At 41.5% G+C, this 27882-nt stretch overlaps 1 protein-coding gene across 6 annotated transcripts; it reads left to right on the forward strand.

Annotated features, from left to right (window-relative positions):
* The first annotated feature begins 7712 nt into the window (after positions 1-7712).
* Positions 7713-27200, forward strand: ZNF471 (zinc finger protein 471). Of its 6 annotated transcripts, XM_073796276.1 has the most exons (6): positions 7976-9108; positions 9696-9787; positions 12596-12722; positions 14821-14916; positions 17822-19618; positions 21278-27200. In XM_073796276.1, coding segments are annotated over exons 2-6 (2055 nt in total). In that variant the 5' UTR covers positions 7976-9108; positions 9696-9754; the 3' UTR covers positions 21280-27200. The 6 variants fall into 6 exon arrangements, with proteins under 6 accessions (XP_073652374.1, XP_073652375.1, XP_073652377.1 ...); XM_073796273.1 differs by lacking the exons at positions 7976-9108; positions 21278-27200 and adding an exon at positions 7713-7761 and having other exon boundaries at positions 17822-21194; XM_073796274.1 differs by lacking the exons at positions 7976-9108; positions 21278-27200 and adding an exon at positions 7832-7956 and having other exon boundaries at positions 17822-21194.
* The last annotated feature ends 682 nt before the right edge of the window (positions 27201-27882 follow it).

A 27882-nucleotide genomic window follows, 5' to 3' on the forward strand; every position in this document is an offset into this window, starting at 1 on the left:
CAGTGGTTGAGAGTCCGCCTGCCGATGCAGGGAACACGGGTTCGTGCCCCAGTCCGGGAAGATCCCACATGCCATGGAGCGGCTGGGCCCATGAGCCATGGCCGCTGAGCCTGCGCGTCTGGAGCGTGTGCTCCGCAACAGGAGAGGCCACAACAGTGAGAGGCCCGCGTACGGCAAAAAAAAAAAAAAAAAAAAAAGAATCCTCCTGCCAATGCAGGGGACACAGGTTTGATCCCTGATCTGGGAAGATCCCACATGCTGCAGAGCAACTAAGCCTGTGTTCCACAACTACTGAAGCCTGTGGACCCTAGAGCCCGCATGCCACAATTACTGAGACCACGCACCACAACTACTGAAGCCTGTGCACCACAAGAAAAGCCACCACAATGAGAAGCCCATGCACCACAACAAAGAGTATCCCCTGCTCGCTGCAACTGGAGAAAGCCCATGCACAATGAAGACCCAACGCAGCCAAAAAATAAATTAAAAAAAAAAAACACTTAAAATAAAAACTGCTTTGACTATTCAACTTTTGCATTTCCATATGAATGGTCGAATCAGATTATTGATTTCTATTAAAAAGGCTACAGGGATTTTGATTGAGATGTTGTTAAATTTACAAATGAATTCTGGGAGAACTGATGTTTTAACAATATTGGGATTTCCAATGCATAAACATATCTCTGTATTTCTTCAACATTTCTCTCAACTGTGTTTTGTAGTCTTTAGTGTACAGGTCTTTTAAGTATTTCATTTTTTGGTGCTATTTTAATAAGTATTTTAATTTCAATTTCTGATTTTTAATGCTAGTATATAGAAATGTAATTGATTTTTTTTTTTTTTTCAGTACGCAGGCCTCTCACTGTTGTGGCCTCTCCCGTTGTGGAGCACAGGCTCCGGATGCGCAGGCTCAGCAGCCATGGCTCACGGGCCTAGCCTCTCCATGGCATGTGGGATCTTCCCAGACTGGGGCACGAACCCATGTCCCCTGCATTGGCAGGCAGACTCTCAACCACTGCGCCACCAGGGAAGCCCTGTAATTGGTTTTTATATATTGATTTTATATTCTGCAACCTTGATAAACATTTATTTTTAAAGTAATTTTTTGTACAATCCATAGGACTTTCTATGTAATCATGTCACCCACAAATACAGTTTTACTGCTTTCTTTCCAGTCTGCCTTTTGTTTCTTTTCTTTTTTTTTTTTTTTTTTTTTTTTTGCGGTACACGGACCTCTCACTGTTGTGGCCTCTCCCGTTGTGGAGCACAGGCTCCGGATGCGCAGGCTCAGCAGCCATGGCTCACGGGCCCAGCCGCTCCGCGGCATGTGGGATCTTCCCGGACCGGGGCACGAACCCGTGTCCCCTGCAACGGCAGGCGGACTCTCAACCACTGCGTCACCAGGGAAGCCCACTTTTCATATTTTGATGCAAAACTGAGATACATTTTTACACCCACACCTCTCTTTCACATCGTCTATATGTATGAACGTGTAATTTGCAAAACTGGCCATGGGATGGGGCCCAGATATTTGGTCAAATATTATTCAGGGTGTTTCTGTGAGGGTGTTTCTGGATGGGATTAACATTTTAGAAAAGTAAAAAAAAATTTTCTTTGGCTGTGCTGCACAGCATGCAGGATCTTAGTTCCCCAACCAGGGATCAAACCCATGACCCTGCAGTGGAAGTGTGGAATCTTAACCACTGGACTGCCAGGGAAGTCCCGTGGGATTAACATTAAAATTGGTGAAGGGACTTCCCTGGTGGAGCAGTGGTTAAGAATCAGCCTGCCAGTGCAGGGGACACGCGCTCAAGCCCTGGTCCGGGAAGATCCCACATGCCTCAGAGCAATTAAGCCTGTGTGCCACAACTACTGAACCTGTGCTCTAGAGACCATGAGCCACGACTACTGAGCCTGCATGCCACAATTACTGAAGCCCGCGTGCTTAGAGCCCGTGCTCCACAACAAGAGAAGTCACCGGCATGAGAAGACCGTGCACTGCAATGAAGAGTAGACCCCGCTCGCCGCAACTAGAAGAAGCCTGCACGCAGCAACAAAGAACTGACGCAGCCAAAAATAAATAAATAAATAAATTTATGTTAAAAAAATCATACTTTAAAATTGGTGGACTTTGAGTAATCAGATTGTCCTCTGTAATAAGGCCTGAATACAACAAAAAGACCAGCTTCCCCTGGGCAAGAGAGAATTCTCTCGCAGTGGCCTTTGGACTTCATCTGAAACATCAGCTCTTCCTGGCTCTACAGCAGATGGCCTTCAGGCTGGAGCTGAAACATCAATGTTCCTGGGTCTCAAGCCTGCCAGCCTACCCTGCAGATTTTGGATTAGCCAACCTCTGTAATCAAATGAACCAATTCCTTACAATACATCTCTATGTCTATATACGTCCTATTGGCTCTGTTTCTCTGGAGAAAAACCTGACTAATACAAAGTGCCTATCTGTGTTTCTAGCTTGACCATGAACTCCTTATGGGCTGACACTCTATTTTATTGGTTTCTGAACTCTCAGGATCCAACATGTGCCTAGAGAATATTTGTTGACTAGAGTTAAACTGACAGTATTTTAAAACCATTAAGGACTTCCCTGGAAGTCCAGTGTTAAGACTTTGCCTTCCAATGCAGGGGGTGCGGGTCTGATCCCTGGTTGGGGAGCTAAGCTCCCACATGCCTCGTGGCCAAAAAACTAAAACATAAAACAGAAACAATATTATAACAAATTCAATAAAGACTTTAAAAATGGTCCAAATCAAAAAAAAAATCTTAAAAAAAGTAATAAAATATAACCATGAATATCTCATCTTCCTGAAGTATTAAGTGGGACCCCCATCTGCACTGGACACAATCTCAGTAGAGATTTTATAGGAAATATTGTTGGTTTTTTTAATAAATGATAATTTAAAAAAAACATTTATTTATTAGGTTGCACTGGGTCTTAGTTGCGGCACGTGGGCTCCTTAGTTGCATCATGTGAACTCCTAGTTGTAGCATGCATGTGGGATCTAGTTCCCTGACCCAGGATCGAACCAGGGCCCCCTGTATTGGGAGCGTGGAGTCTTATCCACTGTGCCACCAGGGAGGTCCCCAGGAACTATTGTTTTATATGAAATATATTTTCTGGTTCTTAGGGAGGGGAAATTCCTTATCTAAGATCCCAGGATTATTTTAACAGTCGTAAGCTTTGTTTTGCATCAATTTGCATATCGTATTTCTTAAAATGTGAGACAATTAGTATGACCTATTTCTCCCTGTCTTAGCCAACTGCTGTGATTTTTAAAGTATGTAAAAATTACAACAAGTTCCTACTGTATAGCACAGGGAACTATATTCAATATTCTTTAATAAACCATAATGTAAAAGAATATGAAAAAGAATACATGTATACATAATATATATATATATATATGAATCACTTTGCTGTACACCAGAAACTAATACAACATTGTAAATCAACTATACTCCAAAAAAAATTTTTTTAAGTAAAGTATGTAACAATTACTAATAAAATCAGTTGCCCTTTCTTCTCTCTCCTGTTTGGGTAGAAAGTAGGCCGTTGCTCCTCTAGATTCTTAGTGTTTTGTGAGGCCTAGTTCTTAGAGTGTTGTCTAAGGCAGGCTGATGGCTTTTCATTTGACCTGTTCTGCTACCTGACCTTTATTCTTCCTCTTTGAGGTTGTCATCGGTCTGGAGAGCTGCCACCATCAGCAGGTACCATCAGCCTTCTTGTTGGCCGAAATATCAACAAATCGGGCCCAGGAGTCTCAGAGGAACCTCTGTGAAAAAAGGCCCCTAGAGCTAGTGCATCTTTAGGAGGCAGAGATAGGGATAGAATTTCCCAGAAAGGGTGACTGTCACCCCTTCGTGTAAAACTGAGATGACGCCAGGGCCGTGTCGGCTACACCCCTGAATATACTATGTTCATTTGGCCAGCGAAGCCAGTGGGGTCCTTTGCTTGCTAATCATTCGTCGACTTGCTCAGGCATGCGGATGTCAAGGGGAGACTCACAAGGCCTCCAAGAGAGAAATCTCAGCTTCCAGGACATAGAGCCGTTGCACCTGGGGCCTCTGTCCGGAAGGTGGCGCTGCCGTACTGCGAAACAGCATTTCCCACGGTGATTTTTTTTTTTTTTTTAAACTGATGCCTTCTTTTTTTTTTCTTCTTTTCTTTTCTTCTAGGATGCCATACCGTTTTCATTAGGAACCTCTGTCTCCCAACTGCCAAGGCTCACTTTGATGACGTCAACAACATGGATATTCTAAATTCTGAGTCCACCAAACGCAGTGTTGGGTGGAAAACTCCTACTCTCGCCTGTGTATCTCATCACCGGTTTCCTTCTCTAAGATAATCATAGTTCTACCAGAGTTCTCCTAAGGGCCCCACACCCAAAGTATTATATCAAAGAACTACAATGCCTTTTATGTTTCTGCCTGTTTTCCCAACAACCTGCCCAATCCTAGATCCAGGAGTCTTATGCATCTCTGATGACAGTGAATTCCAAACTTGGCTGTAAATCTGAATCACCTGACCAGAGGGTTACTTTAATTTTGATATTTTCTTACTCAATAATTTTAATTTTCTAGTGATTCAAATAAAACAAGAACATATTACTTTATGAAAGAGCAAAATATATATAGAGAGATCACTGTCTTCTCAAACTGTTTTTCAGTATTGTCCTCCCAAGAAACCTTTTTTAGACTTTTCTTTTTCTAATCATTCCCACCTCCATGAAATTTTAATACCACAGAAGTACTGTATATGTTTATATATATGTTTATGTATGTCTGTTTCTTTTAAAGAATAAAGGAATATTTTTCCCCCACCAAGAATCAATTTTTTAAAAAAATCATTTTTTGCCCCCTTGGGGATGATATCGCCCCAGTGGAGAACTATAATATGCTATATAATAATATAGTAATATACAATAAATGGAGCAAAATTTCCTTTGGATAAGTCTTTACCGTTTGAAGATTCTTCCCAAGAAGTAACTAAAAATAACTTCGGTCTGAATGATTCCAGACACTTTTGTAAATATTATCACATACATACATAAATGTACCCATAAAAACCCAACAGGGATGGCATCGAACAAGAAAACTATAGACCAATATTATTTATCAATATAGATGCAGAACTTCCAAATGCAGTGTTAACAAATTTAATCTACCAACTTCATTGAAGAGTAACCCACCATAACTAAAAAAGGCACATCCCAGGAATAAATGATTGCTCACATTATTAACACAGCTCAGAAAATGAATAATTTAAAGAAGAAATGATCATCTCCGTAGGTTCCAACAAATAAATTTCATCCAAACCAGAGAAAACTGTCTGCAATTTCAAAATGGAATAAAATCTCTTAGTTTGATTCAAAAGCCTAACAATATTATTATTATTATTATTATTTTTTTTTTTGCGTACGCGGGCCTCTCACTGCTGTGGCCTCTCCCCTTGCGGAGCACAGGCTCTGGACGCGCAGGCCAGGCGGCCATGGCTCGCAGGCCCAGCGTCCATGGCTCACGGGCCCAGCTGCTCCGTGGCACGCGGGATCATCCCGGACCGGGGCACGAACCCGCGCCCCCCGCACCGGCAGGCAGACTCCCAACCACTGCGCCACCAGGGAAGCCCAGGAAGCCTGATTTTTAATGGTAAATATTGATAGTATTTGTGGTCAAGACAGGAACAATACAAAGAGACCCATAATTACCATGACAAGTATTATATCAGAGAAACTTGCCAACACACTAAATCTAGAAATAAGAGGTAAATGTTGGATAGAAAAAGAAAAAAAAATTGTTATATGGTTGTACAGCTTAGACATTCAAGAGATTCAACAAACAAAATAATGGAACTGACAAGCGGATTAAAAACCCGGTCTGATCTAGAACAGAGGAAGAAACAATCTTACCCAAGTAACCAGTTAAAAATGTAATCAGAATAAAACAAAACAAAAAATCCTTCCCAATGGTGATGAAGCCAATATAAACCTTAGGAATAGATTCAGTATGAAAAAAATACTAGACTGGAATGAAATATATACCTATAAAATATTAATAAAGGAGAATGAAAACAACATGGTAAATGGAACGTTATATTCCTGAAAGGAAAAATTATTAATTTCAAAGATGTCTGTTCTCCCACCAATTAATCTATAAATTCACTAAAATTCCAATCCACGTACCAATAGTATTTATTAGGAGATTTTCCAAGACAATTTTAAAATCCACACAAAGGAGGAATCCACGAGAATAAATACCACAACTTTGCAAATGGTGAACGCTTACGTAGGAAATGTGGTACCCACTATCAAACACAGAAGTATAAAGTTCCCACTATTAAAACAATGTGATAGTTGTTCCGTAGAGAAGAGTGGGGTGTGAGGGTTGAAACAGACACCGAGTCCATAAATAGATGGATTGGATTCACGTATAGAGATTTACGATACAACAGATTTGGACATTTCAAATCAGCAGGAAAATAAGACTATTTATTCAGTAAATTGTCTTAGAATATTTTGGATATCCACGGCAGAATTGGTGGAGGGTAATACTTAAGGCGTCTCTGAGTTCAAATAGAAAAATGAGAAAATACAAACCGAAAGACTACATAAAAGTGTTACTACAAACAAGGTGAATACGAAATGGTAGAATATAACAGTAGATTCAACGTAAAGAATCTCCCGCCGCCCCCTTCCCCAAATGAGCCGATGTTGAAATTCAGGATGAAAGTTTGAATGATGGTTAAAGTTTGCAATGCCCTGACTACTCATTTTTTGACAATAAATATTCTAATTTCCTCTACTCTCTATTCCTCTTCCCTGTTTTCTCCACAGCCTTTTCAACATTCGATATACTATTTATTTTACTCATTCTTTGGTGGTCTGTTTCTATTCACTTGAAAGTAAGATCTGAGAGGTCGGGGGATTTTGTGGGTTTTTTTTCCTCTGCTATATCCCTCTGAACGGCTTTTCCTTATTTACTCCAACTTCCAAAGCAGCTACTAATTTACCGTTTTCTTAGTCTCCCATACGACGGACCATTTACACTCTGGTCAGGGGCAGAATGGGGTTCAATTCCAGTGATCTGGTCCAAAGACGTGCGTCTCATATTCACTACTTCTGAAGAGTGATAATAACGACATTCCCATTTTGCAGGTGAGAAGTGTAATAATTTGCTGTTATCACAGAGGTGATAGAGCCTATTCGGGGTTCCCTCGCTGATCTTGCTGCCATAAAACTTAGCACAGAAAGAAAATCACGTTCCCGCAGACAGGCTCAGAGGGCCGCACTCGGAGCGACACGGCGGTCACACGGACACAGACAGCGTCAAATCACAGGTACACACAGGAGCACACCAGGGGCTCCGCCGCACCTGGCTTAGACCCCGTAACTAGGGACATTTCTGGTCTCCAGGCGCGGGAGGGACAAGTGCGCATTCTATGGGCCTGCGCACACTCGCACCCAGCCACGCCACGCGCCCCGAAACCCTGGGCCCCGACCCCCGATCGTAGTCTTTCTGCTGAAACCCTGGGCCAAGACCCTCGAGCGTAGTCACATACCTGCGCAGGCACCCCCGCTCTGACGCTAAGGTTCCGCCTCCCATTCTCTACAGCCTAAGAACACGCCCCTCTCCGTTAAACCACGCCCCGTTCCACGCCCCTCGAGTCTAACCCCTCCCCTTATTCCGCCCGCCTGGGAGATTCGGCGCCTGCGCACTCGGTTCCCGGGCGTCGGCTCCGAAGTCCTTCGGGTGAGTGCGGCTGGCTTCCGGGGGGAGGCCTCTGGGTTGTTTTGGGTGGTCGGGTGTCCAAGCCCGAGGGCGGGGCGGGGCGGGGCGGGTCAGGGCAAGCGAGGCCAGCGGCTCGGACCTGGCCGTGAAGCCCTGGCCTGAGCGCCGCTGCGCCGTCTCTCCCGGACCGACTACATTTCCCAGAGGCCCGCGCAGGTGCGCCGAGGCCGCGGCTCGAACCGGGCTCTGGGCTGTGGGGCGGCTGGAGCGGCGTGTGTGTGAGAGGCAAGACTGGACTGTGAAAAATACAGAGAGAGTGCGAGCGGGGTGTGTTGGTGTGGGTGTGAGAGAAACGGATGTGCCTGTGTGTAAGAGGTCAGCAGGTGTGGGGCCCCGGGAGAGACTGAGAGGGAGAGATCGTATTGAGAGCGTGTGTGTGTGTGTGTGTGAGAGAGAGAGAGACCTGACTGTGAGTGTGAGAGACCGAAAGCATGTTGGTGTGTGTGAGGGAAACGGGTGTGCCCGAGTGTGAGAGGTCAACAAGTGTGTGGGGTCCCAGGGAGGCTGAGAGGGAGAGATCGTGGGGGCGGGTGTGTGTGTGAGAGAGACCGAAAGCATGTTGGTGTGAGCGTGTGAGGTTATGACAGTCCGTGTGTGTCCGAGTGTGAGGGAGACCCCAGTGTGTATTGTGTGTGTGTGAGAGAGGTAGCAATTGCAGTGTTTGTGTATCTATGTGTGTGAGAATTCCGTGTGTCTCTGAAACAGAGATCATTAAGGATGTGTGTGAGAGAGAGAGAGAGAGGAAAACTAGTGATGTGTGTGACACCAAAGTGAGTAGGAGAGAGACTGTGAACCATGGATTGTCACAAGGCTTGCAAATATAGCTTCTGTGAGGTTGTGGAGAGTGTGGGTGTGAGTGAGACAGAGATGAGGGGCAGTGAGCCATGGGTGTGTGTGAGAGAATAAGATTGGGGGTATATGTGTGATGTTTGTGTATCACCATGTGTGTTTGTACCCAAGGCCTCTCTGAGACTGTGATATATGTGATTGCATATGATGTGCCTTCCGTTGGGTGCTTGCGATTGTGTCCTCTGTGTAATCAGGAGGTATGTGAGGTCTTGTGTCAGTGTCTGTGTGTTACCCTGTATGGTTGTAACTGGCCCTGTGTGACTGTGGTGTGTGTGGGGAGACTACTTGGAAGGTTGATAGCTTTGGCTTCTTTATGTGTGTTGCTTTATGGAATTGTGTGTTGCCAGGATAAGGATCCTGGAGTAGAATTCCCTGCTCCCAGTCCAAGAGTTCCAGTGAGAAGCAAGAGGTGGGGTGACTGGAGCTCCTGACTGAAGCAGGAGACACCCTCAGTTCTGGGTGACAAAAAGGAGGGGAAACCGAGGGGTTGAAGACAGAGATGAGAGTGAAGGTGGCAGAATTGGGTGCTAAAGGATCCACTGTCCCAGGGTGAGAGGAAAGCAAAGCCCCTGGGGGTTTGGCAGGAGAAGGTGGATAACCCTGGCCTCTGGTGGCATTTAGGAGTCAGATTTTCAAACTGAAGACTGTATCAAAGCATGAAGCAGGGACGCAGGAAGGGAAAGAGTACACCTTTACCTACAAAATATAAAATAGAGGAAACAGCTATTTCATGGGATCATTTTAAAAATAAGGTGAGAGAAGATAATCTATGCAGAGTACCTAGCACGTCTCATTATTTTCATAATAAGACCAAAGAATGGGAAAGCAACTTTTAGAAAAAAGATTAAATTTAGGACCTTGAGCATAAGAGAAACAGAGTTATAAGTTATACATCTCAACTGCCATCGGTTGCCCATAATCTCCCAGTTATGTGGGCAGTGGAAGCAAAGAAGGCTGGGAGGAAGAAGGAGAAGATGGAGTTTTTAGGCTGGTGATTCTGGGAGTGCAAAGGCCTCATCTTTTCACTCTCCTTTTTCTCCCTTCAGCCTTACCCTTCCAGGACAGTGCTGTTCCCCAAGAGAAAAGCCAGGAAAAGGAGGCGAAAATGACAGTTGAACTAGTGAAAGCCATACCTCAGGTTAGTTATTTCATTTCTCCTTCTTGAAAAGCAGTCTTACTGTTTAGGAATTTGTAAAGCTGCTTTCCTTTTGAAAATTCCCTGATTAACAGTCTTATCTAAGGGCCTGGTTCCCACTTCTCCCAGAGAGCACTGTCCTTAACTCAGACTGCCAAATGGGTAAATAAAACTGAGTGTGATGAGGCATAGAGCCCCCTCTTCTTCCCACTTCATTTTATTTATTTATTTATTTTATTTATTTATTTTTGGCTGCATTGGGTCTTCGTTGCTGTGTGCAGGCTTTCTCTAGTTGTGGCGAGCAGGGGCTACTCTTTGTTGCAGTGCATGGGCTTCTCATTGCGGTGGCTTCTCTTTGTTGCGGAGCACGGGCTCTAGGCGCGTGGGCTCAGTAGTTGTGGCTCACGGGCTCTAGAGCGCAGGCTCAGTAGTTGTGGTGCATGGGCTTAGTTGCTTCACGGCATGTGGGATCTTCACAGATCAGAGCTTGAACCCATGTCCCCTGCATTGGCAGGCAGACTCTTAACCACTGCACCACCAGGGAAGTCCCTCTGTGAGTTTTTATTTTCTGATTTTTTTCCTCTTAATTTTGTCTTATGTGCCTCATTATTTTGAGTTAAGTGCTGGACTTTGTATATTTAAAAATCTTAGAGATAATTTAAAGCTTTGATGTCTTCCTTTTGATAGGGTTTACTTTTTTTTTTGGCTGCGCTGTGTGGCTTGCGGGATCTCAGTTCCTCAACCAGCGATTGAACCCAGGCCATGCAGTGAAAACCTGGAATCCTAACCATTAGGCAAGCAGGGAACTCCCTATAGGATTTACTTTTTAAAATAGATTTTTTAAAATAAACTGTTTTTAATAATAGAAAATTTGCTGATAGCAGGGAGGATCCTTATGCATCACACTCAGCTTCCCCTGTTTCTAACATCTTACATTAGTATGGGACATTTGTTAAAATTAATGAACCAATATTGATACATTATTATTAAGTAAAGTCCATTCTTTGTTCAGATTTCCTTAGTTTTTACTTAATATCCTTTTTCTGTTCCAGGATCCTATCCAGGATACCACATTACATTTAGTAGTTCTATCTTCTAGGTAGTTTTGTCTCCTTGTCTGTGACAGTTTCTCATACCTTCCTTCTTTTTGATGACCTTGTCAGTTTTGAGAGGTTCTCTGGTATTTTTCAGAACATCTCTCAAACCTGATGTTTTTTTCCTGGTTAGACTGGAGTAATGTGTTTTTAGAAGGAAGATCACAGAGTTCCATTTTCATCATATATCAAGGGTTCATACTATCAACATGAGTTATTACTATACCTTGATTACCTGGTTGAGGTAGTATTTGTCAGGTTTCTGCACTGTAAGGTTACTCTTTTTTGTTCCACTTTTCCATACTGTACTCCCCTCTTCTCTAGCAACTACCAGTTTGCTCTCTACATCTATACAAAGTCTGTTTCTGTTTTGTTTTTTAGATTCCACATATAAGTGAGATCATACAGTATTTGTCTTTCTTTGACATATTTCATTTAGCATAATACCCTCTAGTTCCATCCATGTTGCTGCAAATGACAACACAGCATTACAAAGATTTTTATTTTCAGTGGAAATAAATGTGAAGATGAAAATGCCCATAATACTTAAAAAAATTTGTCACAACCCTCACAGATATAGAGAACAAACTAGTGGCTACTGGGGGGAGGGGCAAGATAGAGGTATGGAATTAAGAGATACAAACTATTATGTGTAAAATAAATAAGCCACAAGGATATATTGTACAACACAGGGAAATATAGCCACTATTTTATAATAACTACAAATGGAGTATAACCTTTAAAAATTGTGAATCACTATGTTGTACACCTGAAACTTATTGTACATCAACTATGCCTCAATTTAAAAAAAAAGAAAAAAAATTTATCTCAACCTGATGGTGATGGTAACTGGACATTAAGTCTTTATGAAACTAAAAATTATAATTATTTCATTTTGATATTGTCTAAGTATATATTGGTTTGTTATACTCAAATTCAGCACACAAGTTAGATGTGTTGTAGTCTTTTTTTGTGTGTGTGGTACATGGGCCTCTCACTGTTGTGGCCTCTCCCGTTATGGAGCACAGGCTCTGGACGTGCAGGCTCAGCGGCTCACGGGCCCAACCGCTCCGCGGCATGTGGGATCTTCCCGGACTGGGGCAAGAACCCGTGTCCCCTGCATCGGCAGGCGGACTCTCAACCACTGCGCCACCAGGAAAGCCCATGTTGTAGTCTTATGCTGGGTGATTTCTCATATTGCTATCCAGGTCACTGTGGTATGGCCTGGCATGCTAATTAATTCTTAATGGTACAGCACAAAAAAATTGCATTCTAGATACATATTTTTATTATGTAAGAAAAAAACCACAGCCATGTCAGTTCAATGCCTCTTTCCCCTGAAACACTAGGATCCCATAGAGTACAATTTACAAAATATCAACTTAGATATTCTTTTGTTGCTGTTTTGGAAGGTTCAACCACAGGTATACGTCCTTACTTGAAGCCCTTGTTTACTGCCCTGTGGCCACCTGTCCATATTTCCCCATGCTGAGAAATGGATTAGCACCATCATATACAATGCAGTTTAGCATTTTAGGTTAGCATTTTAGTTCAATAAGTACTATTTTAGGTTAGCGTTTAATATTATATGTTTAAGTTTTTTTTTTCTCTCTAAGGGCTATTTCTCACATAAAGTAGGGACAGCTTAACACTTCAACTCGAAGTCACGTGTGGACATGAGCATTGGTTGATCAAGAATGTCTTTGTGTCATTTCAGGACTTGGTGACATTCAAGGATGTAGCAATAGACTTTTCCCAGGAGGAATGGGAATGGCTGAACCCTGCTCAGAGGAGTTTATACAGGAGTATGATGTTGGAGAACTATCAGAGCCTGGTATCAGTGGGTGAGGATTTTTTCCCCTCTCATAGTTCAGAATTACCCTTAGGGACTCTTTAGGTTTTGGTTTTTGTTTAATTATTAAAACTTTTTTTTTTTTTTTTTTTACTGTGTGTAGGTCAGAATCGAATCTGGGAAATAAAGAGGGTATTCAGGAACTGATGAAAATTTCAGATTTAATAAGTGAATTTGGTGTGTATCAGATATTTCATGAGTGTGCCCTTTAGTTAGTTGGGAACAGGATGTGATGTGACTCTCACTGGTCTCCTGTGCTGCCTTGTTTCCTCTGTCCTATGGTATTGTTACCACCATAACAAAGTTCACAAAGAGTACAGCTGGATTGTTAAAAATTCAGAATATTGCTTTAAAATCTGTATATTTTTATTAACTTGCAATAAATGAACTAGCGAGGCACAAACTATGAAAATTGCTTCAGATATTCTTAGGGAAACTAAAATGGACCCTTCTCAGCCCTGGGGCCCACCACTGGTTGGATTAGCTTTCTGTTGTCTAGAGCTCCCCCCCTTTTTTTTTTCCTCATTTTTCCCTAGGAGGGTGTTTTATATTTGTTTTTTATTATATTACTATTTTTTTGGCTGTGCTGCATGGCATGAGGGATTCTAGTTCCCCAACCGGGGATTGAACCCACATCCCTTGCATTGGGAGGGCAGAGTCTTAACCACTGGACCACCCAGCAAAATTCCAGAGGCCCCCTTTTTTTTTTTTTACATTTATTTCTTTATTTATTGTTTATCTTTGGCGGCATTGGATCTTTGTTGATGTGCTTGGGCTTTCTCTAGCTGCGGCGAGTGGGGGTTACTCTTCGTTGCAGTGCCCGGTCTTCTCACTGTGACAGTTTCTTTTGTTGCAGAGCATGGGCTCTAGGTGCGCGGGCTTCAGCCTAGAGGCCCCTTTTAACCTGCTTGTGGTTCACTGAACTTCTTGAAACTAAATATGTCTTTCACCAAATTTTAGAAATTTTTGGCCATTATTTCTTCAACTAATTTTTTCTATTGATTTATTAGATAATTTCTATTGTTGTGTCTTCAAGTTCACTGATTCCTTCCATGTCTTTTTCAATGTCTTGTTAAGCCCATCTGGAGAATTTTTGTATTTCAGATACTGTATTTTTCAATTCTAGACTTTTTACTGGTTCTTTTTTATAATTTCTATTTTGCTGCTGAGAAATTACAAGCATATTTTCCTTTACATTCTTGAATATAGATATTTTAACTGTTTTAAAAGCCTAGTCTACTGATTCTATGTTATCAGTCCTGTGTTATCACAGGTTAGGTCTCCATTAATTGTTTTTCTGAGTCTGATTCATTTTTTCTTCCTTTTATGTAGTAATTTTGGATTTTATCCTGGACACTGTAAATAATGCATTGTGGAAACTCTGGATTCTGTTATATTCTTCTGAAGAATATTGATTTTTTTTTTTTTTTAATCAGGCAGTTGACCTGACTCAAACTCCAAACTGTCTCTAGGGGCCCCCCCCTTTTTTTTTTTTAAGATTTATTATTTGTTTATTTATTTTATTTATTTTTGGCTGCATCGGGTCTTAGTTGCAGCATGTGGGATCTTCTTTGAGGGGTGTGGGCTCTTCATTGCGGTGCACGGGCTTCACTCTAGTTGTGGCTTGCGGGTTTTCTCTCTCTAGTTGTGGCATGCAGGCTCCAGGGTGTGTGGGCCCTGTAGTTGTGGCACGTGGGTTCCAGAGCACATGGGCATGCAGCCTCTCTAGTTGAGGTGCACAAGCTCAGTAGTTGTGGCGAGCGGGCTTAGTTGCCCTGCAGCATGTGGGATCTTAGTTCCCTGACCAGGGGTCGAACACCCTGTCCTCTAGGGGCCCTTTGTATTACCTCACTTACTGCTGTCTGATGATCCTCCGAAAATGCTGGGCTGAATTTCTGCCCCGGCCCCTTAGAAAATGGTTTAACTTTTATAGAATTGACTGTTGGCAGTCCCACTAAACTATGCCAAAAGCTTTATATAGTCTGTCACCCCTTGATCTATTCATTCCTGTAATGTCATTCCATCAGAATTAAGGAACCAGCTGAAATGCCCAAAACATGGCCAATTTTCATATCGATTTTTGTATACAGGACTTTGTGTCTCTAAGCCATATGTCATCTCCTTATTGGAGCAAGGGAAAGAGCCTTGGGAGATGAAGAGTGAGATGAGAAGAACCCCATTCCCAGGTGAGTGTGGAAGAACCAGATAGGGGAATTCTTTCTAGGTAATGGCTCAGCCATTTTTCAAGGTGATACTTCCTGCTTTCTTATGCTCTTAGAAACATCTCACGCCTTGAGTCATGCCTTGACTCAAGCCTGGGAAAAAACTGAAACTTGACTACTTAGCATGGGCTCCCCAAATATCTTCTCTTCTACTTGACTCTCTTCTAATAACTCATTTTGCAAAAATCTTTATCCAGCTCCTTCTCATCCTCTTTTCTTTTCTATATACAGACTTATATAAGCTTCTCTCCTTCTTACATCTTTGCTTAACTCTAAAATTAGATGCTACCTAAAATCATAACATACCCTGCTGCTTAAATCTTTTTTTGCTTTCCTGTTGCAAATAGAAAAAATCCAAACCCTACCAGCCCCTATGTAACCAGCTCCTTCCTACTTCTCCAACCCTATTGTCTATCACTTTTTAGTTTTTTCACTATACTTTAGCCCAGAGTTTTCTAAACTATGCAAGGTATACAGGTATGTTCCAAGTTTGTTACAGGTATGCCAAGATCCTGAGTCTCTAAGCCTTGGAAGACCACATGGGGCTAGCAGCAGTCTGAGTTCCAAGTCTGGTTGCCTCTGGATCATAAGCAGTGCCATGTGTCTTACAAATGTCATTATCAATGAGTGCCTGACATACAGTTGAAAAGCACTGCTCTAGCCCACTGGTCACCTTTTCTGAACTCACCAAGCTCTTTACTGACTCAGGCCTTTGAATTCCCTATTTTCTCTGCCTAGAAGACTCCTCTGTCAGCTCTCTGTCCATGCTTGGCTATCAGGCCAGAGCTCAAAAATCATCTCACTGGAGGCCGTCCCTAACCACATTGTATAGTGAACTTTTCCCTTTTCCAACCCAATTACTCTCTACTAAGCCACTGTTTGTTTTCTTTGTAACACTTAGGAGAGCCTATAATTAACTTTTTTCTGGTGTACATGCTTATTTTCTGCCTCCCCCAATGAACCAAAAATTCACAAACACAAGGGAATATTGGGATCACATGTGATAATTATGCCTTTATGAAATTCTCCTTTCACTTCTGTAACAGTATTTGATCTTTACATTTGGAGATGATTTGGACCCTAGACTTCTAGGATCCTCCAAATACCCAAATATTAGGAGGGAAATAAGCTGTGCTTAGACACACTTTATACTTTGGTTATGTAGGAATCTACCATCTGCCTTAAATAGGAAAAGAGAAAGAGGAACTTTCCTGATAAGAGGTAATAGTTGGCCATGTGAAGAATAGATAGAGGATGAGGGAAAGGGAATAAAGAAGCCTGTAAATCTGCTGGGACGTTGAGTCACAGTATAGATGTAAGTATAATTCAGTGACTAAGATATCTCAGCATCTGTGTTGAGAAAAGCCCAAAAGATAAGGGACAACCATGACTCTTCATGGGAGGCTGGAGATGAAGGCAGCCTTCACAGACAAGAAAGAATTTGAGGGAGGAGTAGATGATGCCGTCAGGTTTCTGTTTTTCTCTTTCTAGTATTGCTCCCCTCAGCCCATCTATGTAAGAAAAACTGTAGGTGATTGGTTCACTGAACTCTTATGGCCTCAGTTCTAGAATTCTTGAAGCTTGGGTGTTTCTGATACCACAGATGACCTGGGGTAGGAAGCTTGTTAACACCTCAGAGTCTTTCTTAACTTCTCTGGTAGATTTGATCCCTCCCATCTCTGAACTTTTATACCAATTTTACTTTTTTACCACATGGGTTCACATTTGATATTCCATATTTTCTTCTTCTCAGATTACTTCCTTTGTTGGCCTTGTCGTCCTAATCACTTTCTGTACTTCTCAAGAACAACTGTCTAATTACTCTAGTGTTCCTAATGCTTGACATGTAATAGAAAACTATTTAGGGAGCATTGGATTAGTCCATAATTTGCTATGGACAAGATGGGAAAGGAAAGCACTTTCTCCTTTGCCCTTTCTTGATATCACCTCTCCCCTAAATTTTTCTCTTAGTGTCACCTCTTCAATACAAATTTCTTCTTTATAGATTTATCGAGAATTTCTTATATATGCCTGAGTTTCTGTGATGCATGTTAAGTGACTTAGTAGTAGTGTGTAAGGCTCATCTAGTCCTTCCCCAAAGCTTATATTCTAGCTCACAAGGCAAGACAGGTACTTATGTGGCAGGAAATAAGAAAGTGATTAATAATAGTGATACCAACCCACATATTGCTGTAAGATTGTTTCTACAAAAAGACACATGGCAAAACCCTATTAAGATGTGACACTTTTCCTACTTTCCACTTTTCCTGGTGAAAGTGAGAAGGTGAATGGAAAAATCCCTTAATATGCAGCCTGAAGTTCAGGGATCTATGAGAAGTGAAGAGAGTTTACTGTATTAAGACACATGGAAATGGTTCATAGGGACACTATTTTCTGATTATGAAGAGATGACTTTAAGATTTTACCTAAATCCCAAGGGAAGTCACAAAGCACAAAGTATTTGTGATTTCTGGGAATCTACAGAGATTTTTGAGTGGCAGTAGTTATGTGATGATATTGGTTTTTAAACAAAGTTAGCCTAACTATATATGCAAGTCTCTCAGAAGTGGGAAAGAATAGAGGAAGTTTCATTTATAGTCTGTTATGTTAATATAGGCATAACATATTATTACCATTGCATTACTACTTCAGGACTTTGTTATCCTACATTTAATTTTCTAAATCACCTTTTCCATGTTCCTCTATGAGGTCTCATTCTCTAGGGTCTGCTTGCATATTTGTTCAGTTGACACGCCTGTGTATCATACATTTTGTGGGATTCATTATTTCAATTCACCTTTTCTGTGTTAAATGTTTCCTTTGTTATAGCCCATGATAAAGGAAACATTTGCTTTTTTGAATCTTTCAGATTGGGAATCTGTATATGAGACACAAGAATTACCCCTGAAGCAATTTGTGTGTGATGATGTATTAATGGGGAGAATTATAAGCTATGGACTTGAGTGTCCCACTTTTGGAGAAGATTGGAAATGTGAAGATCTTTTTGAGAGGCAGTTGTTAAGCCAAGAGACATTTATCAGGCAAGAAACAATCACTCATAAAGAAACACTTACAGTGGAAATAGACCACAAATATAACAAATCTGGGAAATTTGTCTCATTGGACAATATAGAAGAGAATATTTATAATCACAAGTCAGATAAAAAAAGCTTTTCTAAAAATTCCATGGTAATAAAACACAAGAAAGTCTTTGTAGGAAAGAAACTTTTTAAATGTAATGAATGTGAGAAGACCTTCACCCAGAGCTCATCCCTTACTGTTCATCAGAGAATTCATACTGGAGAGAAACCGTATGAGTGTAAGGAATGTGGGAAAGCCTTCAACCAGAGTCAACACCTTGCCCAGCACTACAGAATACATACTGGAGAGAAACTGTTTGAATGTAAGGAATGTAGGAAAGCCTTCAGCCAAAATGTTCACCTTATTCAACATCAAAGAATTCATACTGGAGAGAAACCATATAAATGTAAGGAGTGTAGAAAAGCCTTCAGCCAGCCTGCACACCTTGCCCAGCATCAGAGAATTCATACTGGAGAGAAGCCCTATAAATGTAAGGAATGTGGAAAGGCCTTCAGTGATGGCTCATCCTTTGCACGACATCAGAGATGTCACACTGGCAAAAGACCCTATGTATGTATTGAATGTGGAAAAGCCTTTAGGCAGAACACATCCCTTATCCGTCACTGGAGGTATTATCACACTGGGGAGAAACCCTTTGACTGCATCGACTGTGGGAAAGCCTTCAGTGATCACATAGGACTTATTCAGCATAGGAGAATTCATACTGGAGAGAAACCCTACAGATGTAATGTGTGTGGAAAAACCTTCAGCTATGGCTCATCCCTGACTGTCCATCAGAGAATTCACACAGGAGAGAAACCATACGAATGTGATGTCTGTGGGAAAGCCTTTAGCCATCATGCCTCACTCACTCAGCACCAAAGAGTGCATTCTGGAGAGAAGCCTTACGAATGCAGGGAATGTGGGAAAGCCTTTAGGCAGAGCATACACCTTGCTAGTCACCTGAGGATTCATACTGGCGAAAAACCCTATAAATGTAAAGAATGTGGGAAAGCTTTTAGCATCAGTTCACAGCTGGCTACTCATCAGAGAATTCATACTGGAGAGAAACCTTATGAATGTAAGGAATGTGGCAAAGCTTTCAAACAGAGAGCACATCTTGCACAGCATCATAAAATTCATACCGGAGAGAAACCTTATGAATGTACTGAATGTGGAAAAGCCTTCAGCCAGACTACCCGCCTTATTCAACATCAGAGAGTTCACACGGGAGAGAAACCCTATAAATGTACTGAATGTGGGAAGGCCTTTAGTGATAGCTCATCCTGCTCTCAGCATCGGAGACTTCACACTGGCCAAAGGCCCTATGAATGTGTTAAGTGTGAGAAGGCATACAGAAAAAAATCGTTGCTCATTTGTCATCAAAGATGTCATACGGGGGAGAAACCTTATGAATGTAGCATGTGCGGTAAAGCCTTTAGCCATCGGCAATCCCTTACCATTCATCAGAGAATTCACTGTGGAGAAAAACCATATCAGTGTAAGGAATGTAGGAAAACCTTCAGCCAGATTGGACACCTTAATCTACATAGAAGAATCCACACTGGAGAGAGATCTTATGAATGTAAGGAATGCAGAAAGGTCTTCAGACAAAGTGCGCACCTTGCTCATCATCAGAAAATTCATGCTGTAGAGTCATGTCAGGCCCCCAGCTCTTCCTCACCTTCTGTGTCACCAAGTCCTGTTGATATGTCTGCTGAATATTTTTGGAATTCATCCACATCTTTCCATTCTCGTTGCCCTAGTCCAAAACACTGTCATTTCACCTGGACTATTCCAATTGTCTAATAACTGGTCTCCTTGCATCCTCTTTTGTCCGCTTCAAGTTCATTTTTCACACTACTGCCACAGTGGTATTTTCAAAATGTAAATGTAATTTTATGACTCCCTTAAAACCCTTGCTATGCAATTTTGAACTACTTGATGCATACAAAGTGCTCAGCACAGTGTCTGACCCAGACTAAGTGCTCCATAATGTTAGCTCAGTATCCTTCAGAGTCTGCTTGAAAGTTATTTTTAAACAGTGAACTCTGGAAGGCAGTATATGTACTTGGAGATCATAACAATTTTGGAACTGAAACAATGTATATGATGAGGGTTAGCATGAGTAGTATGTTTAAAGCTTGAGATCACCACAAAATAAGTTTGTGTTCCTTTGTTGGTGAGGAAATTCAGTGTGACCTGATACATAGAATATGTTTTAGGAAATTCTAGAACTCTGGATAAGACTGGAACAAAAGAACTAGAATTTACTGGGAAGAATGTAAGACTATATTTATTCAAGGCAGAAAGTAAAAATTCCTAATATTTAAAATGGAAGAAACAGAACTTGAATAGTGTAGCCCTCTTCTAAGACACCTGGGTTAACAGATTAATTCTAAACCTTCAAGGAATCATAATTAAGCTGTTCTAGAGTGTAGAAAAAATAATGAAATGGATTATTTTGCAGTATTTGGAATACTTCTTTCATGAGGCTAATTCAACCCTAATATCAAATCCAGAAGAAAAAAATTATAGATGAATTTACTCATGGTTTTATATATAGGAAGGAAATTATTAACCTCTGTTAAGGAGAATAGAGGTTCTGAATAAATGGAGATCTGTGTTTCCAGATGGAAGTTTCAATATTGTTAACATGTTTGTACAGTCAATTCCAGTCACAATCCCTATAGGATATCTTTACATTGACAGTTTTGTTCTGAAAATCATGTAGAATGGTAAATAGGAAAGCATCACAAGGAAATTTTTGAAAAAGATCATATACCCATGAATTTAGTTTATTGCAAAAGTAATTATTTTTGATGTGTCAGTGGGAGAGATGGATTACTTAAATGGTGCTTGACAGTTATCCAACTGGAAATAAGGTCAGATCCACATTTCACCCCTTACAGAGAAGTTCATTCAATATGATTAAAGATGTAATAGGAAACAATATTAAGATTCTAGAAGAGAATGTAGAATATTTCTATCCCTTTGAGTTCAAGAAGGCTTTGGTAAGCAGGACACAGAGTCCAGAAGTCATGAAGAGAGACAGAGTGATAGGACCATGTAAAAAATTTAAACTTTTCCATGGTATAAGACACTGTATTCAAAGTTAAAAGGCACATGACAGACTGAGATATATATATATATATATATATATATATATATATATATATTTTTTTTTTTTTTTTTTTTTTTGCAGTATGCGGGCCTCTCACTGTTGTGGTCTCTCCCGTTGCAGAGCACAGGCTCCGGACATGCAGGCTCAGCGGCCATGGCTCACGGGCCTAGCCGCTCCGCGGCATGTGGGATCTTCCCAGAACAGGGCACGAACCTGTGTGCCCTGCATCGGCAGGCGGACTCTTAACCACTGTGCCACCAGGGAAGCCCCCAGACTGAGATATATTTTAACCATATATTACGAAGCATATAGCCCTTAAAAAAGGGCTGTTGGAAAGCAGCAAGGATAAGGTAAGATATACAGTCTGACAAAGTCTGATAAGATGAGATACACAGTATAACAGCAAATCTTAAATGAAGAAATTAAAACAGTCAAATAAAGGAAGATCTTAATGGCACTAATGATCAAATAAATGGAAATTTTAAAAGTCCTCATCACCAACACAAACCAGCACACATTTTATGGATAATATCCAGTACGGTTGCAGATGTGAGAAACCATATTTTTATATTACATTGGGAGGGTACATAGGTGGAAAGCCATTTTAGAAGGCAATATGGTGTGACCTGTCAGTATTTAAAATGTAATTAATCACTGCTGCAACTCTACATCTAGGAATTTATCTTCTCGAAAAGCACAGGTACAGAAATATAGATGCATAAGCACATTCATTACAGAATTGTAAAAAACTTGGAACAGTTTAAATGTCCAGCAGTAGTAAATTTGTTACTTAACTGTGGAAAATCAGTTCAGTGGATTATTAAGCAGTCACTGGAAAGAATGAGGTGGATGTCTATGCTCACAAAACAATGCTTTGTAGTTTATTGAGAATGTAATTTTCATAACTATATAATATGATGGCACAGTTATAAACACATAAACTTTTTAAAGTTAAAATTATGAAATGTGTTGTTTTTGTCTACAATACAAATAGAAACCATGCATACACAAATACAGACTCCTTCCCCCAGCTGTGTTGGTTGGGCTGTTCTGATGTCATTCACTGAGGTTTTGTTTGCATTGCCAGCTGTACACAGTTCACTTTAATCCAGTCATATACTCTCTCCTTGGGACTCAGGAGGAAGCTGAATATGAGTCATCCTTTGGCCACAATTTTAAGATGGCTCCTGAGTTCCTGCTGCTCTGCTTGCTAGAGCTGACTTGTTTCATGTTCTGGTAGGTTGTTTCCCACAAGCATTTTGTTTTCATTTTATTTTATTTATTTATTTACTTATTTAATTTATTTTTTGCTGTGCTGGGTCTTTGTTGCTGTGCACGGGCTTTCTCTAGTTGCAGCAAGCGGGGGCTACTCTTTGTTGCGGTGTGCGGGCTTCTCATTGCGGTGGCTTCTCTTGTTGCAGAGCAAAGGCTCTAGGCACAAGGGCTTCAGTAGTGGCGGCACATGGGCTCAGTAGTTGTGGTGCATGGACTCTAGGGCATGCAGGCTTCAGTAATTGTGGTGTGTGGGCTCAGTAGTTGTGGCTCGCAGGCTCTAGAGCACAGGCTCAGTTGTTGTAGCACATGGGCTTAGTTGCTTCGTGGCATGTAGGATCTCCCCAGACCAGGGATCAAACCCATGTCCCCTGCATTGGCAGGCGGATTCTTAACCACTGTGCCACCAGGGAAGTCCCTTGTTTTCATTTTAAAATTAGATTAAGTTCTTTTGCTGTCAAACAAGGAAACCTACCAATATAGAAATTGGTAGCCTTGAGTGGGTTTTAGGCAAAAGATCCTTAGAAAATGTGGAATTATTATTAAAGTACGGTTATTGGATGAAATGGAGCAAAGCAGTGTAAGGCTCCTAATCATATTTTGTGCCATGGAAGTAATATGCCTTCATAGCAACTGTAAAACAGCTGATCAGCTGCGGTCTAGATGGCTTTTGCTTTGGACGAATTCAAAGAGGACAAGAAGTGCCAGTCCAAGAAATATGTATGATGTTTGTTCATAGTGGAACTGAATAGTATAAAGCAAGAAGAAAAAAGGGCTTATTTCTTAAAATTTTTGCTTTAAGGCATGGAGTAGAACACAAGCCATTTTTGTAACATAGTTGAAAGACTTGCTTGTAGCTATCAGGCTGTACTTGCTAAATATCAAAGAATGAGCTACAGTGCCAGGTTAATTCACAATTTTGGCAGGTCTCTTAAGTAGAATGTTTGATATTAATTAGGAACAGTTGGTATCCTGGTTATTGGAAAGAGGACTTGTGGGAGAATTTTGAGATTTTGAAACTCTAAGCTGCTAAGAAACCTTAAAACAAAAAACATACCAACTAATTCACATTTGCCTGAGATAGCCATGGATGAAGGTTAACCAATTTCCCTTTTAGCTTACCAATATTATGGCTTCACTGATTTAAAAAGAAGAAAGGAAGAATGGGGGGAGGAAGGAAGGGAAGAAAGAAAAGACAGAAAGGTCTGATTCTCAAGTGGTCTAGAGGTTGATATAAGAAAAGAGATTAGGAAATGGATGAAGGACTCCCCAAAGTATTTATCAACATTCATATCAGAATCTAGAAAATGGCCTCAGGAACGGGTTTTAATAGTGCTTGGCCTGAGAAGTTGGAATAAAATTTTGAGCTGGGTTGAATTTATTTATAGGTTTACACATCAGGAATTACATATTCAATGTGCTAATTTGTGCAGCTTATTGCTTTTCCAATAGTTTTCTGGGTAGACAAATGCAATCTATTAAGTCCTAACTGATGACTAAATGACATTGAACGACCAGAAATGATCTTGCCTGATACACAAGAAGGACCTGGGAAAACTTGGGGATGCTGAATTTGCTTTCTTATTACTGAGTTTCTCTCTTACTCTATCATTAGGCTCCGTGAGACAGGGCCAAATGCCTTTCCTTGAATCCGTGCCACGGGGAAATCATCACTATATTCAGAAAGTGCTTTATGGCCATTCCTTTTTTTTTTTTTAAGTATTTTTTAAAATTTATTTATTTATTTTTGACTGCGTTGGGTCTTCGTTGCTGTGCGTGGTCTTTCTCTAGTGGTGAGCGGGGCCTACTCTTTGTTGTGGTGCACAGGCTCCTCATTGCAGTGGCTTCTCTTGTTGAGGAGCATAGGCTCTAGGCACACGGGCTTCAGTAGTTGTGGCTTCTGGGCTCTAGAGTGCAGGCTCAGTAGTTGTGGCGCACAGGCTTAGTTGCTCCGTGGCATGTGGTATCTTCCCGGACCAGGGCTCGAACCCATGCCCCCTGCATTGGCAGGTGGATTCTTAACCACTGCACCACCAGGGAAGCCCTATGGTCATTCTTAAGATGCTGGGCTTACTGGGGTGGGGGCTGCTTCTGAACTCCCGTAAATGCAGGAGCCCAGGAAAGCTGAGCTCCAGATAGCAGCAACTTGCCAGGTGCAAGAAGTCAATTCAGGGGCCATCATTTAAAAGTCTACAAATAACAAATGCTGGAGAGGGTGTGGACAGAAATGAACCCTCTGCTCTGTTGGTGGGAATGTAAACTGATGTAGCCACTAAGGAGAACAGTATGGAGGTTCCTAAAAAAACTAAAAATAAAGTTACCATATGATCCAGCAGCCCACTCCTGAGCAAATATCCAGAAAAAAATATAATTCAAAAGGACATGCACCCCAATGTTCATAGCAGCATTATTCACAATAGCCAAGACATGGAAGCAAACTAAATGTCCATCAACAGAGGAAAGAAAGAAGACGTGGTACTATATACAATGCAATATTACTCAACCATAAAAAAGAAACGAAATAATGCTATTTGCAGCAACATGGATGGACCTAGAGATTGTCATAGTGAGTGAAGTAAGGTCAGACAGAGAAAGACAAATATCATATGATATCACTTATATGTGGAATCTAAAAAAGGGGTACAAATGAAGCTATCTACAAAACAGAAATAGAGTTACAGATGTAGAAAACAAACTTATGGTTACCGGGGGAAAGAGGGGGATAAATTGGGAGACTTGCATTGACATATACACACTACTATATATAAAACAGATAATTAATAAGGACGTACTCTATAGCACAGGGAACCCTACTCGATACTCTGTAATGACCTATATGGGAAAATCTTAAAAAGAGGGGATATACATAAATGTATAACTGACTCACTTTGCTGTATAGCAGAAATGAACACAACATTGTAAAGAAACTATATTACAATAAAAAAAATTTTTTTAAAGTTCGTACAGTAAAACGCACTCATTTTGGGTGTAGAATTCTAACTTTGACAAACTCATACAGGCATGTAACCTCTACAACCAGGATGTAGAGGACCCAAGAATTCCCTTACGTCTTTTGTAGTCAGTCTCCTCCTCCTGTCCCCAGCCTCTGGCTACCGCTGCTTTGTTTCCTGTCTTATATAACATTATAGGGTGTCACATAAGTGGAATCACACAGCATGTAGCCCTTAGAATTTTTGATGATGACTGTAATAATAGCATTATGCCTGGCTGTTGTTTGTGAGGTCATTCACTGAGCCAACAATGTTCTCAACTTCTGGGATAAAGAAAGCTCTGGAGGCAGGTGAATCAAGATAGCAGAATAGAAGAGAATAGAAGGACGTGGAGCTCACCTCCTTCCACAAATACATCAAAAGTACATCTCCATGTGGAACAGTTCTCATAGCATAACTTACTGAATGCTGGCAGAAGAACTCAGACACCAGAAGGGCAGGAAATATCACCATGTAGCAGGGTAGGATGAAAGAAAGGAAAAAAAAACCAACAAACAAACCGGAGGAAGCAGGACAGGACCTGTGCCCCTAGGAGGGAGCTGTGAAAGAGGAAAGGTTCCTGCACCCTGGGAAGCCCCTTCAAAGCCCTTTCAGCTGGGACAGAAAGGGAGCCTCAGAAGCTTGGAGGAGAGCACAGCAGCTGGTTAGCAGCAGGCAGAACAGAGAGAGACTGACACAGAGGGTCTGTGCTACCAACCTGCACTTCCCAGCCCAAGAGGCGTGCAACTGGGGGTGTATGGGGAAGAAACCCAAGCCCACCACAGGGGCGAAGCACCACTCTTTTTTTTTTTTTTTTTTTTTTTTTTTTGCGTTACGTGGGCCTCTCACTGTTGTGGCCTCTCCCGTTGCGGAGCACAGGCTCCGGACGCGCAGGCTCAGTGACCATGGCTCACGGGCCCAGCCACTCCGCGGCATGTGGGATCTTCCCGGACCGGGGCACGAACCCGCGTCCTCTGCATTGGCAGGCGGACTCTCAACCACTGCGCCACCAGGGAAGCCCCGAAGCACCACTCTTAAGGGGCATGTGAAGGGGGGGCGCCATAGCACCCTCACTCTTGGTGTGCTCACAGCAGGTGCATGGCCATTGAAACCCCACTGTAATGCATGAAGGGCTCAGTTATGCATCTGTGGTCAGCTGTGGGTTGGATGGGGGCTGGCTGGTACAGAAGGGCTCAGCTGACTCACATCTTGCCTGGGTGTGCTCTCATGGACAGAGCAGGGATTTATGAGAGTGGGGACACACAGGCACAGCTTCAAGTTTGTTTCTAATCCCATCGGCCAAAGCAGGCCCCATGGCCAAGCCAGGAATATCCTAGGAAGGGCCTACCCAATGGTGTGGCTACAGGGAAGAGTGAAACATGGTAATCACTAATGCAATCCATCTGCTGTTTCGGTGGAAGACAAGTGTCAATCACATGGCATGACCTCTACAAAATTATTTTATAGGACTTCCCTGGTGGTGCAGTGGTTAAGAATCCACCTGCCAATGCAGGGGACATGGGTCCGAGCCCTGGTCTGGGAAGATTCTACATGCCATGGGGCAACTAAGCCCGTGCGCCACAACTACTGAGCCTGCCCTCTAGAGCCCATGAGCCACAACTACTGAGCCCACGTACCACAACTACTGAAGCCTTCACACCTAGAGCCCGTGCTCCGAAACGAGAAGCCACGGGAGTGAGAACCCTGTGCACCACAATGAAGAGTAGCCCCCGCTCGATGCAACTAGAGAAAGTCCACACGCAGCAACAAAGACCCAACGCAGCCAAAAATAAATTAATTATTTTTAAAAATTATTTTATGTAATCTATATGTCCCCAATTTATAAAGTAAAAGAAAAATAAAAATCTTACCCCATCCTCCCCCTCCCCCACAGCCAGCAAGTTCCTCTCCCTGGAGGCAACCACCCCGAACAGTTTCCTGGTATATTTCCAGAACACTCTATGCATATATAAGCAAATATTTATGTGGATTTTTTATGTACATAAATATTCCAAAAAGTTGTATAGTACACCTTTCTACACAAATGGTAACATGTGGAACAGTTTTCCATCTTGCTTTTATCCATTGTCATCTGAGCCCCCTTGTGTCCTTAGACAAGGGGGATGGATGTTATCATTTCACAAAGTTTGGGCATAAGATTTATTAAAAGAATTCCTTATGATTATTTTGATCTCACTGTGATTTGTTCGGCTCCAGAAAAAGAGATCACTGAAAAATATTTTTCAGTTATGAATGAAGAATGCTTTTCAGCCGAGTGTGACCAATGAATTGTCCTGTGTTGTAATGCAGCATAGGACTCCTTTTAAAAAAAATTTTTGTTAGGAGATTTTCAATTACACAGAAAGGTATAAAATACAATAAGTGCCCGTATTCAATACCTTTAAAAATAATTTTGGTAACATAACAATATAATACCTAAAAATTTTTAAATAACGAAATTTA

The sequence above is a fragment of the Tursiops truncatus genome, chromosome 19 (assembly GCF_011762595.2).
Source record: "Tursiops truncatus isolate mTurTru1 chromosome 19, mTurTru1.mat.Y, whole genome shotgun sequence".
In the NCBI taxonomy this organism is placed as follows: Eukaryota; Metazoa; Chordata; class Mammalia; order Artiodactyla; family Delphinidae; genus Tursiops; species Tursiops truncatus.

What these genes read in the sequence shown, in the direction of transcription:
- ZNF471 (XM_073796273.1), top strand. Translation starts at nt 9,755, where the DNA reads ATGACAGTTGAACTAGTGAAAGCCATACCTCAG. An exon ending in TCAGAGCCTGGTATCAGTGG is followed by an intron (nt 12,723 to 14,820) that starts GTGAGGATTTTT and finishes TTTTGTATACAG; the next exon opens with GACTTTGTGTCTCTAAGCCA. An exon ending in GAGAAGAACCCCATTCCCAG is followed by an intron (nt 14,917 to 17,821) that starts GTGAGTGTGGAA and finishes TGAATCTTTCAG; the next exon opens with ATTGGGAATCTGTATATGAG.